Source organism: Chaetodon auriga, chromosome 4 (assembly GCF_051107435.1).
Source record: "Chaetodon auriga isolate fChaAug3 chromosome 4, fChaAug3.hap1, whole genome shotgun sequence".
Lineage (NCBI taxonomy): Eukaryota > Metazoa > Chordata > Actinopteri > Chaetodontiformes > Chaetodontidae > Chaetodon > Chaetodon auriga.
This window is the reverse complement of record NC_135077.1, coordinates 12,261,952-12,278,750: the sequence shown is the minus strand read 5'-3', so window position 1 is coordinate 12,278,750 and position 16,799 is coordinate 12,261,952. Positions and strand designations below refer to the sequence as shown.

The 16,799-nt window shown below is 41.9% G+C and overlaps 2 protein-coding genes across 4 annotated transcripts in view; one reads left to right on the top strand and one right to left on the bottom strand.

Moving 5' to 3' along the window:
- Positions 1–1,362, bottom strand: part of strn (striatin, calmodulin binding protein) — a 44,468-nt gene extending 43,106 nt beyond the window's left edge. For both annotated transcript variants that reach the window (XM_076727698.1, XM_076727699.1), the window contains exon 1: positions 972–1,362. In XM_076727698.1, coding sequence (XP_076583813.1) covers positions 972–1,190 — 219 coding nt within the window. In that variant the 5' untranslated portion in view covers positions 1,191–1,362. The remainder of the gene's footprint in view (positions 1–971) is intronic.
- On the top strand, positions 94–6,464 carry map1lc3c (microtubule-associated protein 1 light chain 3 gamma). Of its 2 annotated transcripts, none has more exons than XM_076727701.1 (4): positions 94–274; positions 3,265–3,320; positions 3,404–3,510; positions 5,486–6,464. In XM_076727701.1, exons 1-4 carry the CDS (start codon positions 229–231, stop codon positions 5,646–5,648), a joined length of 372 nt encoding a protein of 123 aa, XP_076583816.1. In that variant the 5' UTR covers positions 94–228; the 3' UTR covers positions 5,649–6,464. The 2 variants fall into 2 exon arrangements, with proteins under 2 accessions (XP_076583816.1, XP_076583815.1); XM_076727700.1 differs by lacking the exon at positions 94–274 and adding an exon at positions 3,091–3,180 and having other exon boundaries at positions 5,486–5,685.
- Positions 6,465–16,799: the final 10,335 nt, after the last annotated feature.

Here is a 16,799-nt window from a genome sequence, read left to right as displayed (position 1 = left end):
CACGCACTGCACGGAAATGCAACGTCTATGCCTCCTTTATCGGACACTTACAGCGAGCCCCGACACTGTCAGGTATGCGCGGGGACGAAACTTCCTGTCAGTGTCGGGGCTCTCTGTAGTCCTGACTGTTCTGTTTTGGTCAGCATGTGATGATGAAAGCAAGATGAAGAGATCCCGATACAACACCAAAATAATGTCAGGCAGCGGCAATTAGCCACACACGGCTGCATGTCCGATAATGGATCTCACCTTCAGGAATTTCTCTGCTGCACAGGTAATCGGACATCAACAATAAAACAACGCAGGCTTGCTGAGATGTATTAATCACACAGAAACAAGCTAAAATTAAATTGTCATACAGCTACTCGCAGTCGCTACAGTACCAACGGGAAAGCCTGAGACCTCAGCCACAGCTAACCTGGTTAGCAAGTAGCGCTGATACACCGTCGGTGAAGATAACATTGAGCGGAACAGCCATTGAAATATTACACAATTCTACGCCGCCTTGTTTGACATTGGCACACAATCCTCATGAACAACAGTAACACCTTTTCTGGATCCACATGGGCTCGTCCTTTAATTCGGCTTTATAACGATTAGCAAAGCAGCCTGTCTATCATGAAACTTTACATTTCAGAAACAATGTGCGTCATTCCCTGTACACACCAACATGCACCACAGAGGAGAGCGGCAAATGGCGAGAAGCATCCCCTAAAGTACAAATGTTATCAAAAAATGTGCCGATTGCTAGATTACACTAACGCCGAATTAAATAGTGGATCTTTTACATTTAAACTATGTTATATCGACTAATTAATCAGGGATATTTATTTGTTGATAAGCCATTAAACAATGACTTCCCTCATTTTTAAATGCGGTTTAGCGCGACGTTCTAACCAGTCAGGACGAAGCTTAGCTAGCAAACAGAACAATGTCCGACAATGGAAACCTCTGTGATTGCGGCCACTTACCTGCAGCTCGGCCCGCTCGACCTCCCACTGTGCCCTCTCCACCTCGAAGCGGGCCCACTCATGCTGGAGAAAGTGTAAAATCCCCGGGATGTTGTAATGAGCTCTGGCCGCCTCTCCGCCGCCGAAGTCGCCAGTCTGCGGAGCTTTAATATTCCCACCGCCCGGCAAACCAGAGTTGTTGTTATTGAAAAAGACACCAGGGCCCGCCTGCTCGTCCATGGCGGGACCGGGGCGTTGTGGCTTCTGTTTCGGTCCGGGACTCTCAGTCACTTCAGTAAGATATCCTCAGCAGGGAAATATAGTCCATCCGCAGCCCTATCTGGTGGGCAGCGCAACTCCTGTCTGAACCAGCTGTCAGGTGATGAGATAACTGTCGAGCTGCGGGACGAACGCAGACACATGACTTCCGCTCTGAAATTTCAAAATAAAACCAAAGTTAACGTGCATGTGCAGCCAAGTACGGTAAGCGATACAGTGCATAATAATAATAATGATAATAATAATAACAACAATAATACATTCCTAAGTAGAATTATAATTAATGTAATTAATTGCTAAATCTCACTTTCACAAGCTTGCAATCACACTGATACAAACTCCTGCACAAATTTGAAATTAAGTGGTTGAGAATTTTTTTTTCTCAATTTACTACGAATGTGTTGCTCTTTAACATTGAATTAATCTTGAAAATGAAATGTTTCAGTTTCAATTGTGCATAGTTTCAGTTTCAAAAGCGGTGTATAATGTAATTACTGATGGTTTCAGTGAATTGAATGCTTAATAAATGATTCCAGTATTAGAGATTGAATTTCATGATGGTCCACTTCCAACAATCACAGGGACATTTTCTAGACTGAAATTTTGATCGTCTCAGGAAACTTTTATTTTGAAGGCAGAATCAATTCATTGCCGGTGTTTCTTTGGCTCACCTGTCATCGCTTCACACACCTGTGCGCTGACATCAACTCACCTCAGTCCCACCTACTACCGTAAATCTTCTCACATCATTTGGCTGATCAGGTGAACGACAAGAAAATGATCCAATTAAAGAAGAGCGCGCATTACGTCACCGTACTACGACGCTTCGTGTAAATCTGATTCAAAGTTCATCTAAAAAAATAAATAAAGATAAAAGTACATTTTTCTCCTATTGTGAAAATGAAGCAATTATTTTACATAGATGGTCTAAAATGGAATCAAAGTGGCATCAGGAACAAAATGGACCGACATATTTTACTGCTAAATATGGAGTTAAAAATAATGAATTTATTGAGGTATATGGTGGAAAAATGGAAGAAGAAGAAAAAAAGATTTGATTGAGAAGCTTGTTCGGTTGAACTGATAAATCCTGATGAATCCTCATTTATTCTGTTAAACTGCTCCTGAAAACAGTGCAGTGCAAACAGCAAATTGTGCACAAAACATGACCAGTTCCAGCTCCTGCTTCTCAAATGTGAAGGTTTCCTTTGAATCATTTGAATGCATTTGTAATAATTTTGAGGTTTGGACTGTTGGTTGGACTAAACAAACATTGTGAAGGTGTCACTTTGGGCTCAGACAGTCAATCCAGATTAATCCAGACTGAAAAGATTCATTAGCTGCAGTCCTTTACAAAATAGTTCAAAATGAGCTCCACCTCAACCAACTCCAACAGTAAAATCCTGCTTTTACATGAATGCATGAGTCAGAATAATCTAATGACATCATATATAACAGTAGAAAAGTCACAGGTTTAAAAAACATTTTACTGCACTTTTACTTTGAAAACTTGAAGTACATTTTCCTGATTATACTCCAGTAACATTTTCAGCGCTTTTACCTGTGGAAAAGTATTTTGACAGTGTAGTATTAGTACTTTTACTACAGTAAAGCATCTGAATACTCCTCCAGCGCTGGTTGATGGCAGTGGGGCCTCTGCTCGGGGCCCTTAGTGCCTCAGCCCGGCCCTGCAGCCGGTGGAGGGTCGTGCCGGACTCGGAGCTCCACGTTGCGTCTCTAACTTGATTAAATCCGCAGATGATTCACGCTGTGACTGCGACCATGTGCTAATCAGCTGATGCGTCGCAGCCGCCTCTATTTAACTGCTGCGCGGCTCAGACCTCCCGCTGGACGTGCTGCTTCTCCATCACACACCGGCTCACACACAACATGCCTCCGTTTGACAAAACCCAGCTGCAAGACAAACCGTTCAAACAGAGGAAGAGCTTCGGTAAACATCTCGAACAGCAGAAACACGGAGGAAAACAAGCTCAGACACTTTACATTTCTAATGTGCGCTTTCTTTCCTCTGCAGCAACGAGGAAACAAGAGGTGGTGGGGATCAAGTCCAAATTCCCCAACAAGATCCCGGTAAGTTTGCGGCACAAATGAGTCAGAATTGACCATCGAAGGGGATTTTTGTTTGTTCTCATCTGTTTCACGGCTGCTCACAGGTGATCATCGAGCGGTACGAGAGGGAAAAGTATCTTCCTCCGCTGGATAAAACCAAGTTCCTGGTGCCGCATGAACTCACCATGACTCAGTTTGTCACCATCATCAGGTAAAGTTCATCTCACTGACTTTTCAGGTTGAATCAAAGATAAACTTGTTTACTGATGCTTCAGACATCTGGAGGGTGAAAGATTGCTGGAATAGAAAAGTGTCTGTTTTAGTGTTTCAGTGGGAACATGTTTTTTTTTGATGGGAGTGATGGGACAGAGAGCTCCAGCTAAAGATTATTATTGATCAGTGTACTGTTTTATTGCATGAATTGTTTTAGTGTTTGAAATGTCAGAAAATGGTGAAAATTGCCCTTTTCTGTTCAACCAAAACCCCAAAATATTCAGTATATTGTCTCATGGGTAGAACATCTTCACAAGCTAGAACCTGGGACCAAGAAAAGTTTGATATTTGATTAAAAAATGGCTTTAACATTTTTTTTTTTTTTCCTGCTGATCATCTTGTTTGTGTCAGCTCTACAACAGTATGTGATGAACTTTTAAGCTACTTAAGAGGAAAAGTCTTAAAGTTGGTCTTTCTCTTTTATCTTCAGATTTGTAATAAGAGCATTTACACAGACAAGTTTTCTAGAGGAAAAAGACACTAAAGATCAGTCAGTGAAACGTCGATCTAAACGTCACTCTGAAGTTCATTGATTCTCGCTGGTCATGATTACGCAGCAGAAACTGAGTCTGTTCCTGTTTCAGTCAAGCTGTTCTGATCTGCCTTCAGTCAAACGAGCAGATCTCTCGACCTTGTGATGCATCGGTCTGCTTTGTGGAAAGAAGATTCAGATTTTCTCTTTTATGTGTTAAAGTCAAGTCACGTTCTGCGCTGCTCTGATACCTTTTACAGTACATGAACGTTTTTTACTGGCTTTGGAAACATTCAGTCAATTAACTCTTTTGTATTTGAGATCAGATTCCTCCAAAATTAGTTACACCTTGAAGGAGGATCATTGTTCTCACTCCTGCATGCAGACAGGGTTGGACATCACAGCCTTATTCATGAAGGCTGTGATGTCCCTCTTTGGGACTTCAGGCTCGAGTGCAGCTGGTGGTGCAGGGAAATGGCATTTAGATTGTGGAGCTCAGAGCAGTAAAAAAAAAAAAAAAAAAAAAATGTTTGTTCCTGGAAAGACTTTTTAAATCTTTCAGTGCTGCGAGCGTCGTATTTGGTGCGCAGGCAGAAATGAATCTCTTCCATGATGAAATGAATTTGGATGGATGTTTATCTAATCGCTGCCTTTCAGCCTGAAGTCTCGCTGATCTTTTGGGTTTAAATCTTTTGTTTTGTTGCTTCTCTTCAGATCTGAGCTTCCTCATTTTCCTCTGGTCATGATTACACAGCAGAAAGTCGACAGCCGTTCAGTCTGTCCTGGTTCAGCAGTAAAGGAAGCGTCACTGCCTTAAGAGTCAGATGGCTGCTCTGGAATCAGTTATAGCTTGAGGTTCATTTACAGCCCATATGATGTAATACAGTTATACTGCAGTTACATAACAGATGTTTATTTCATGAAGCATCATGCAAGACTGTTGCACATCAACATGACACACTCATTGGCCTTCAGTGAGCTATAAAAGCTCCAAAATATTAACAGCTTTTTGTACAAAAACACATTCAGTACTGCAACTTGGAGCATGGAAGTGAATGATTGCCAGTGTGACTATTTTGGATCAATTAGAATATAATCAGTTTTTCACAGAGGAAAACTGCTTGTCCACACATTTATTACCTTATTCATCCATCCCCTGTTTTTAAAGCTATGATCAGTGATTCATTTTCTTAGTGCAATGCATTGTGGGACAGTAGTCTCCGAGCGCAAACTAAGAGTCAGTCTCAGTCTGCATACTAACATTTTTTGCTTATGTGAACACAATAAGCAGCAGATTTCTGAGTGGAATTTGGCCACAGCTGCAGCAGAAAACAATAGCGGAGCCACGTTAATGCTGAAGCAGCAGGTATGTGAAGCAGCTGACGGGCGGCGTGCAGTCTGCAGGACGCCTCGTTAATGACCTCTTTGTCTTGTTTCTCAGGAACCGCATGGCTCTGCTGCCCACTCAGGCCTTCTACCTGCTCATCAACAGCAGCGGGCTGGCCAGCATGTCTCTCACCATGGCTCAGGTGTACAAGGACCACCAGGACGAGGACGGCTTCCTCTACATGACCTACACCTCGCAGGAGATGTTCGGACACTGACACAAGCTGCTTCCCCCTTCAGATTTTATTCAGTGCTAATGGCCGCCAGCCTCCTTATCAGCTGTAAATAGAAAAATATTTGTATATATTATAATATTTGTCTGACATGTTTTGTGTTGGATTTTAAAATATGTGGATCCAATAAATCTTAAGTCACAGTTGTAGTGATCTCAGGTGCAGTTTGGCGGTTCGGGAGGGTCACGTGTTCATGTCAAGGTTGGTTCTTCACATTTTCAACAAAAAGGGTTTTTTTTTTTGGTACCTGCTCAATGTCCGACACTTGGGTGAATGCGTTTTCTTTTTGTCTGTATTGTTCTTAATCTGCACTGAAAAACTTGTTGGAAGTGAGATTGATGCCTTCATATTCGATAGTTCAACATTAAGTAGATGAAGTTTGATCTTTTAATGACTTGTTGAATTTTCATCTGGATACTCAGCGGTCACATACAGTTATTTCACGCTTCCAGCTTCTCAAATGTGAAGCTTTGCTGCTTTTCTCTCGCTGCTTCCTCTTCATCCTTCAGTTCATCACAGTGTCTGTCAGTAATATTGACTCGCTGTCATTGAGCTGAACAGAAACCAGCTTGCAGTAAAGTGATGCTGCTCTCTTGAAATGAAGCACACATGAGTATCACTTCATCCTGTCCCATGATGCACTGCAGGAGTCCCTTGTCCAGACAGTTGATCTGACAGTTTTACTTATTCCTTACTGTTCAAATGACCCTTCCTGTCCGCTGAAAGCCATGTATCTCCAGATGTGTTGATTTTTAATGTTTGTGGTCCAAAGTGAGAAAAATAAAACCCGTCTTATTAATGAAACTGAATTATTCTGCTCTATGTGAAGCAAACAGCAGGTTAATACACCTGATCTTCATTTGGTTCTTTTGCTCTGTCCTCTGTCAGGACACCAGATGGCAGCAGAGATCCATTGAACTGAGCAGAGTCTCCTTCAGGTTTTTCTAAACCACACCAGCTCTCAACAGAGGTGGAATGTAACTGAGTACATTCACTAAAGTACTATTCTAAGTACAAATTTGAGGTGCTTGTACTTTACCTTAGTATATTCATCACATGAGCCTTTATACTTCGACTACACTACATCTCAGAGGCAAATATTGTACTTTTTACTCCACTACATTTGTCTGACAGACAGGCTATAAACATATGATGATCTTATAGATCGATTAAACCAGCCAACATTATATAAAGTAGATCAAATGAGCTCAACTTTAAACATGTACAGCAGTAAAATGCAACATGCACATTAATGCAGCAGTAATATTAATCCACAAACATCAGACATGATGGCATGACAGTGACAGGAATGTAAGTAAAGGATCTGAAAATGTCTTCCACCACTGCCACACTGTTATTTTAGACATAAAATAAATCAGATCAAGCTCTTGTTATGTCCACAAGGAGGCGCTCTCTCTCCGCCGTGAGACTCCACATTAAACTGTTTCATCTTTGGTGAAAATGTCCTGCAGTGATTAAGTCGTTACTTTCTTCTTTACTCAACTTCATTACAAACGTCATTAGAGGAGCTGACATGTTTTGTGGATCTCACTTGTTCCTCAGAGTTGCAGAGAAGTTTGGATGATAGTTAACGCTCCATTAACCGTAATGGAGTTAACAAAACTGATTACGTCCACTGAGTTTCCACTAACTGCCTCACTGAGGAGGAACACAGAGTGAAGACAGAGACTCATCAGTGTCCCATCAAACAGCCTCATATGAAGGGCTGGTCTACCTGATTCAAATTGATCTGAAATGAGTGAAAGTGATCAGGTTTCATCCTGAAACAGATGTGAGACGATCAGCTGATTGTTTCATGAAGGGAATTTCACCACTCTGTTGAACTACAGTCGTTAAAGAGGTTAAAGTGTTTCAGCTGGACCAACCCGATTGTAGTCATGCTAACAGCGGAGCTAACGCTAGGGACAGAAATGTTGACGCGCCGCTTTGTTCCAGACTGAAATGTCTCGATAGATTCTGGACAGACTGCCATGAAATCTGAAAACTGTGTACATTTGTGTTGTATTCATAGTCTCCAGATGATGGATCCTAACGAATCCTCTGACTTTTCATCTAGCGCCACCTTGAGGTTGACATTTGCGATTCTTAATGCAATATCTCAACAACAATTGGATGAATTGTGATGAAATGTGGTTCAGACCATCACGTTCCCCTCAGGATGGATCACAGTAACTCTGGCGATCCTCTGACTTTCCTCTAGCGCCACCATCAGGTCCGGTAAGTACCCGCAGAACTGTAGACTTTTCCCTCAGCCTCACCTTAACAAATGTTATCATGCTAACACGCTAAATTAAGATGGTGATGATGGCAAACATTATACCTGCTAATCAGCCTGTTCACATTGTCATTCTGAGCATGTTAGCACCTCTGCTGACTGAGTCGTGTTTCTGTTTTAATGTTTCCATCTCTGGCTCGATGTGTACCTTAAAAAGCCGCCAGTGCACAATGAAACAGATCTTTGACTGATATTTTTCTCGTGCTGTTTTTGACAATAGGATTAAAAGAGGTTAAACGCATACAGCAGATGAATTGATGGATTAAGGTTAGAGTGGAAGCTGTGTTTTGTTTGGAGACAAACTTTGTTTAATGGAGTCAGAGGTTCTGCTTAATGTCCTGCAGCAATCAGCCGGTGACCGCAGGCCTCTGGAAAGCCAATCGCTGCAGTTAATGAAGCCTGTTGTTGTGCAGCTGTAATGGTCCCGACTTCACACAGACTCATTATGCCTGTCTGCTTCTACTCTCATTTGGTCTCGTTTGGGAAATGGGTTTTGTCTTACTCATCAATTAACAGTACTGCGAGCCTTTGGAGTTTAAACTTGTGCATTAGAGATTTTTATTTTTTCACTTTAGTTTCCTGAAGTCAGCGAAGCCTCCAGACCATGAAACTATTTTCATCAATTACTTCCTAACCAGTCATACCCACCATTTAGCCCTGCAGGAGGTCAGATGGTGATCATGACACAGTTAGTAAAGATTCGAAAAAGATGAAAAGGATAATATCGGGAAATATGCTGATTTGGGTGAGAATAAGCTGGCACCATCGTACCTGTACAGAGACCAAAACCAGGACCCGAGCTCACCGACCAAATCTGACGAGATACTGCACAGAAGACCAGGTTGAATGGAAACACTGCTGTTTGTCACGCAGAGCAATTTCCACCTGTCCTATTTTATTCTATTATTTTCTGCTCTATTTTATGAGATTAGTGGAGGTCTTTATCAGATTTATTGACATTAGAGTCACGTCATCAACAGCCGATGGGGCTGTTCACGCAGCGTGTGAGGAGCATCTCAATGCTGCAGCTGTGTCCACACACACACACACACACACACACAGAGAGTCATGTATACATAATTTAGACTTACATTCAGTTGGTGGAGAGATACCCTAACCATAACCAAAAGCACTGCTTGTCTAACTCTAACCTTAACCCAAATCTTCCCCCTAAAATTTAATGATTTACATTATGGGGATCTGCATTTTGTCCCCATAAGGAAGGCAAGTCCGCACAATGTGACTGTGTATACTGTATGTTTACTACATATTTAACCTGTCTACATCCCGTATACATTTACTACATTCCTGCACAGCCTGTTCACATTAAACAGCCACAACGTTACAACCACTGACAAGAGAAGCGAGTAACATCGATCATCTTGATACGATGTGATGTTGTGCTGGGAAACTTTGCTGTAGATGGCACTTTGACAGGCACCACCCACCCAAACACCATTGCAGACCAAGTGCTCCCCCTCCCCGGTGGCAGAGGCATCCTGCCACATCCAGGAATGACCCGAGGAACGCGACAAAGAGCCGCACGCAGATCCCAATCTGATCGAGCGTCCAGGGAATGTACTGGAACAGGTCCGATTCACGGAGACCCCACCTCACAACCGGCAGGACTCAAAGGATCCACCATGAGCACCCTGGTACCAGACACCAGAGACACCCCAGAGGTCCTGTGTTCATCAACAGTGCTTTGGAGGCACGAGGAGCTACACAACACCCAGCAGGTGGTTTTAATGTTGTGGCTGATTTCTGTAGTTCATACATTTTACTCTTACTATCCACCACAGTATCTATTCTATTCTCCATTCTATTTTATTCCCATGTTTCCATATTTTGACATAGTCAGCTAATTCAGTTGTACGTCACCTTTCTACAAGAAAGTTGAGTTTGAATCTGTCTAATTATCATAAAATTAACATTCATATATTCCATATATTTACACATATCTATCAAAATATTGGTGATATATGATATATCCTTTATATCTTTTATGTATGTTTTGGATGTTGGTGGCAGACACACTGACACTCTTCAGATGTCATTTCTGTTTGTATTGTGATTTTTGTTGGGTAAATGTATTTATGTTTTGTATCTTAGCTTTTTCCATCAGTCTGATTTTCTGCTGATGCTTCATCCATCACAGTTCAGTCACACTAGACCAGACAGTAAAGTTCATGTTAGCATCAGTGGAGCCTCCAGAGGCCGGCGTTCAGTTTAGCTGCAGAAGGAGAGTGACTTCGGCCTTATTGATATTCACCCAACATTTAAGCCACACTCGATGAGCCATTTATGGACATAAAATGTCCCATTTAACCTGCGGCTCATTAAAAGTTCATGTGCTCCCTTCGCTGCCCTGCAGGAATGAAGTTTAAATATTCATGACCTCAGCGACAGACACGCTCACCTCCACCAAACAAGACCCTGTCCTTGTTTGGCTCCTCGTCTGCTTTATTTTTCATTTCAATCTCAGCCTCCTCCGTCCGTCTGTCTGGGTCACAGCAGAGGTTAGAAAGTCATGTTTGGAACCCGAAAGTTGCAGAAGAAAGGTTAGTTTTTCCTTTTAAAATGAAAGAGACTCTGTCCCACTCCTGTTCTCGTCCACTCATCTGGGAGTGGACATTCAGACTGAAAACAGGGCATCCCACACAAAGGTCTGCGTAAGTGATGTATGAACATGAAATACGATTCAGGAAGTCCTGTCTGAGTAACACATCTGTCATTTTGGAGGTTTAACAAACACCAGAACACTGAGCAGAGCTTCAAAATACTCTGAGACAGTTTTATGTACTTAAGTACACATTTGAAGTACTTTTCTTCTTAAACATATGAAGAGTTTTTAAAATCTGATGTTTTGTTATAAGTGAAACAATTCAACAGTTTATACAAGCACAGCTGAAATGATTAGTCAATGACAGACAATATATTCTATATAATTCTATATAAAATAGCGGAAAATGGAGAAAGTGCCTCAAAATTTTATTTCAGTACAGTACCTGAGTAAATGTAATTACTTTCCACCGCTGGTGACAGCTGGGAGGACGACTTCCTGCTGTGTGTGTCAGAGCTCAAACCTCAATCTGCCTTCTGCTGAGACGACAGACTGCTGACACACACACACACACACACACACACACACACACACACACACACACACACACACACAGTATTTATCATATATTTCTCAATATTATTAGATAATATAAAACAGGTGACAATATATATGCCACATTTTATTTGTCAAGCAGAGTTTCATTTGTGGGTGTTTTTTGACACCACAGAACAGTTGACGTATGTCGGGAACAAAACGTATCGTCACCTCCTCCCTCAGCTTCACCTCCTGCAGGCTAGGCTGCAGCTCCTCGCTGCCTCTGCAGGGGGCGCTGTGGCTCCAGGCAGCTGTCCCAGCATCCTCTCTGTCTGTGAGACAGGAGAGGAGTCTCTGACATCACATTTCAACAGAGTCTCTCAGGAAGAAACACTGTTCACGCTGAGAGGAAGTCACCTCTAAAACTCAATCAACACGAACAGCCATCGCTCATTTTCACATTTGAGCTTTTTTTTTTTTTTTTTTTACATCTGCTCAGCGTCTCAGGTGTTCAACTGCAGCTCTCATTCATTCAGCCCAGAAAGCGTTTAAAGTGTCCAAGCTGAGAGTCGCATTGAATTCAGAGCACGGGCCCTGAGTCACAGCCGTGTTCTGCTTCAGACTGTGATGTATTTACACTGGAAAAAATCAATCAAGCACACTTACAACAGAATCTAGATGAATGTAAATGAATCCTGTCTCAAACTTGCAGGTCAAAGTTCACCTGGAATTCATGGTGCTAGAGGAAACCTAAAAGATCAGCATTGAAGTGATTCACATTTGGACACTGACTGTAGTGCAGGTTGTCAGATCCAGTGGGTGAACACAGTTTTTGGTCTCTGTACAGACATGATGTTACAAACCTGAGAACCTCATTGTGACTTCAGACCTCAGGCAGCTGCAGACGTCAGTGCACCGACAGTTTTCAGCATGAAACAGTTCCAGAGGGTAATTCCTGCTGAAAGTGCAGACTGTTTTTTTTCCATGGTACATTTGTGTGCTGGTTAAACAAGATATAACATGTTAATTTGTCTGTTTTGGAGATGTTGGTCGGTGTGTTTTTGAACTTCAGAGGGAGCTGGGCTAGCTGTTTCCCCCTGCTTCTAGTCTTTGTGCTAAGCTAGGCTAACAACATCCTGACAAAATGTTGAGCTTTAAGAAGAGCTGAATCATTAATGATCATGTTTATTGTCCTTTTCCTCCTGCTGAAGTCAAACCCCTGACCACTGAGATCATTTGAATGAGTGCAGAAATACAATAACAAGTAAGCTCAGTATTCATTCAGCTTTTTAAATGTCATTAAATCTCTCATTTATCCTCTTGTGAAGGGAAACTCTCCGATGATGAAAGCCTTTGTCCTCTTTCCTCTCTCATTTCCTGTTGACATGGTTGAGAGCTGACCAGCGCCCAGTGTGAGAGAAGCTGTGATGATGCAATCTGACCTCTATGACTCTCTCCCCTCTCTCCCTCATGCTCTCTCTCGCTCTCTCTGACTTGCTCGCTCATTCACTTTCTCTGTTTTTTTCACACACCTCCGCTTCCTGTTTATGCTGTTCTCAACAGCATCAATACAAGAGAGATACAGTGAAACAGGGAGGTTTCATGTTTTCCACTTCCTCTTTTATTGCTCATGTCAGCTTTGCTGTTACACACACACACACACACACACACACACACACACACACACACATACACACACACACACACACACACACATTCAGAGGACGTGATGCTGTGCAGCCAGATGTAGGTGGAAGTGTGTGTCTGCTGCTGCTGGTTGTAAATCAAATGTGGTTCCAGAGGAAAGTGAGAGCATCCAAAGCTCCATCATTCAACATGTCTGCTGCAGAGAGGCGTCACCTCTTAACCAAGTACATGTGTCATCACATTTGTCATCACTTGCTTCATCACAGCTGCCTGTGATGCACTACTCAGGGCAGGAAATTCCCCAACAAACACAAACCAGGTTTGGTTCCTCTTTAGCCACAGAGCAGCGTGACTCCATCACTTTGCTCGGACTTCATCAATACTGAGTGGACTGATATGAAACTTTTGCACATTCATGGACGTTTCCCTTTTGATGATTCTCTGACTTTTCATGTAGCGCCATCATCAGATCAACAATTTAATAGTTAGTAGTTTGATTTATGACCAAATACCTGCAGAACTACAAGCACTCCCATCAGCCTCAGCTGTACTTTGTGTTTGGTGTGAATTAGCTAATGTTAGCATGCTAAACTAACCTGGTGAACATGTTAAATATTATACCTGCTTAAAATCTGATAAAGGTGCCCTCTGGTATCACATGGTGAATTAATTAAATATCTTAAAAATTATTCAATTTTTAAGATATTTAAAATCAGTTACATCCATATTTGCGTGCTTTCAGTCTTCTTCTTCACTGCCTTCATTGGTGCAGCGCTTACTTTACCGCCTACTGTTGATCAGTGGAACAGCATGACAACAAAATGGCGACCCACTCGTGAACACCTTGCTCTGTGGTGCTAACAGTGATAAAAGAAACTCCACAGTCATAGTTTGGTAGTATTTTAACACAGAGATCACGCTGAGCCTCATTTGGCTGTGGACTCTCATGGTCTTCCTCAATCTACCTTCTGATCTGCTCTCATGTTCTCATTGCGTCATTAAATTTAGTTTTAAGATTCTTAACCACTTAAATGTTTTGCTTTGTGGTCAATCAAGATAATGCTCAATTGAAAATTCTCTCTCCCTGAGAAAGGTCTGTATTTAGTTCCTCTGGTCCTGTAATCTATTACTTGTCAGTCAAATGGATTACAGTATATCAGGGCAAAGCTGAGATTACAAACATGTTACGCCAGTCAGCCGCTGTGACGGCGTGTTTATTTTTCAAAAAGCATCGTCCAGGCGAGGAGAAGAGTCTTCGTCTGAGAGACTTTGATGTCTTTATCTGAGACGTCACACTGAGCTTTGAAGTTTCCCTCGACTGCAGCCATGTTTGCTTTACAAATGAGAGAAGTGAACCTCTTCACCCTGCAGCAATGGGCCTCTTCTTCGTCTTCATGTTTGTCACATTTTCTGCAGAAAGGAAATGTCGAGTTGCATCATCCTAACAGCACAGACGTCTTAGTGTCATACAATTTCTAATAATCTGTAAACCCCATGTTTATCTAACAGGGAATAATCAATATGAAAACACCTCTTCGTGTAACAAAGATCAACTCAAATCCAGCACTGCATCCTTCAAAATGATCCCACGTGTGAAACATTTGAACCTTCATGAAGGAGGATTTACTGCTGGATCAGACTCATTTCATTTCAACATAGCATTTCAAGTATGGTCTGGACTTGGAACGAACTTGTATCTTCTACGAACTAATTTAACAGTGGGATGTTGTTTTCATAACATTTCACAGATTCACCTCTTTAAACACAGTTTAGCCACAAAACATCAGTCGTCCCGCCAGCTGAAAATGTGCCACATGACATTTTATTCATTGTCCTGTAACTGGATGCAGAATATCAAAAACCTAGTCAGTATCCTGTCAGTACTGCATTGTGATTTTACATGTTTTTAAGGAGTCTGTTACTTATAGACTCATAAAAACAACAAATTTTGTACAAAAAAAAGGAAAAAAGAGAGGTGAAAATATTAAGCTAATTTTGGATTATTTATTTATTTATTTTAAGTTCAGCCCTCATTTGTCTGCTTGGATCAATCCTGATCCTCAGACACATGCGTTTGGTTTACATGACTCAGATTATAAACTTATCAGAATTTATACAAACACCAGTTCAGAACGCTCCCAGTCCAGCTGGCTGTGTGTTCTCATCAGTGTCTCAACAGTCTATAAACAGACTGTCCTTTGGGAAGTGCCAGAGGACATCTGGGATGAGGAGCAGCTCAAATCTGAGGCTGGAGGCCGGTCAAGTGTCAGCAGACAGGTAGAGTTTAAACTGCAGCGTGTGATGACTTTTTGTCATCAGTCTCCAATGAGAGACAGCAGATGGACAGCAGCTCGTACAGATGCAGCACGTTATCGTCTCTGAGGAGAGAAACTCACCAGCGGGCCCCTGAACGCATCGTTCCAGCAGTTTCTCCCTGTTCGCTGATGTTTGGTCCTGTGATGTAACCTGCAGCAGACTGTGGACGTGAGTCTGTCTGAGTGATTTCAGCACACACACGCCTCCTCCGCCCTGCTGGACACCTCCTCTGTTTGTCCCCACAGTTTGATCTGTTGTTAGGTGGGACTTCGGACTTCAGTGTTTCCCTCTGTGTGATTTATGAGGAACAGTGATTAACTGTGACAGTTTCACATCTGTATCTTTACTTTGTTTCAGGCCCAATTCAACAAATCAGGCCTTTATTGAAAAGTTCTGTTTTTGTTTGAGACACTTCTGATGACTGACAACATCTTTGTTGTGTTGTGGGGCTGCATTGGACTATATTGCTCGGATGTTCCTGTTAAAATGTCCATGTCCTGAATATTACATGAATTTATGATATTTGTGACTCTGCACATATTTCAGGTTTTACCACAATATGTAATTTTTTTCCCTAGTCAATGGAAAAAAGTAAAATTGCAGTTAAATTTGCCACCATGAGGGAAAAATCTGTTTTTGAATAACGTCAAAATATTTTTAAAAAGTTGTAATATTGTGTGAAGGAAGCCATTTAATTAGAAAGAGCAATGATACAAGAAAGGGCGGCACGATGGTGCAGCAGGTAGTGTGCGTGCCTCACAGCAAGAAGGTCACCGGTTTGATCCCTGGGTCTTAAAATATTACACCTTTTTTTTTTTTCCCAAAGGTGTAATATTTAGTCTGATGTGCTTGTCCTGTAATCATCATCTAATTAGGTAATTAACCTGAGCACGTTTGTCAGGAAACAAAGGAGGTTTTGAAGATATTTCAGTTGTCTGATCGTGAGATTACAAATACAAGTTTCATAAAAGTCATGATTCTGGATTTCCTCTAGCGTTGTATAGAAGTTGATAGTGAAGATATGTTCAACATCTACTTTCATGCACGTGCTACCCTGTGTTAAATCTGGGTTGCCAGGTAACAGATGAGAAGGGATGAAAGCATGGGTGTGTGAAGATCGCCTGATGAGGAGGAGGAGGAGCCAGGAAGCTGAGGAGGAAGAGGGGGAAGGAGGTGAGGAACCAACGTGTCAGCTGGAGAAACTTTCAGTGAGACTAAAAATATACTGACTCAAATATGTTGAATATCACTAAAGTTTGGGAATTAGGGGCCAACCTTTTTTGTGGTCCCCATGAAAAGACCCAAACCAACAACGTCTCTAAATATTTTCATCAGGGGAAGGAAAACGTCCTTTGTTTCATCCAGCACGGCTCTATTTTGATTTGTAATTGCCATTGTAGCCTGTAGGGGACGCTAGTGGGGGCATTTGGCTTTGTTTTCACAGATCCTTAAGATCCAGATCCAGCTGCGAGTCTCAAAGCTCGAAACCAGTTCAGTGTGACAGAAACACGTCAGGCCTTCGGAGCGAAACACACCTGGTTAGCTTCAGTGTCATCATCACGTCAGATGTAACAGAGTCGTTACGTGACTCAGGAAGCGGGATTTCCTGAAAGCTTTCATATTTCACAGCGATTACATAAATGACATTCACGCTAGCTTCTTCAGTGAGATGAAAAGAAGCTGCAGCAGCTTGTTTTGGATGAAGATGATCGTTCGAGCATCAACTCGTGCAAACATTCCTGTAAGTCAAACTGTCCTGCTTTGACCTTTAGCTTCC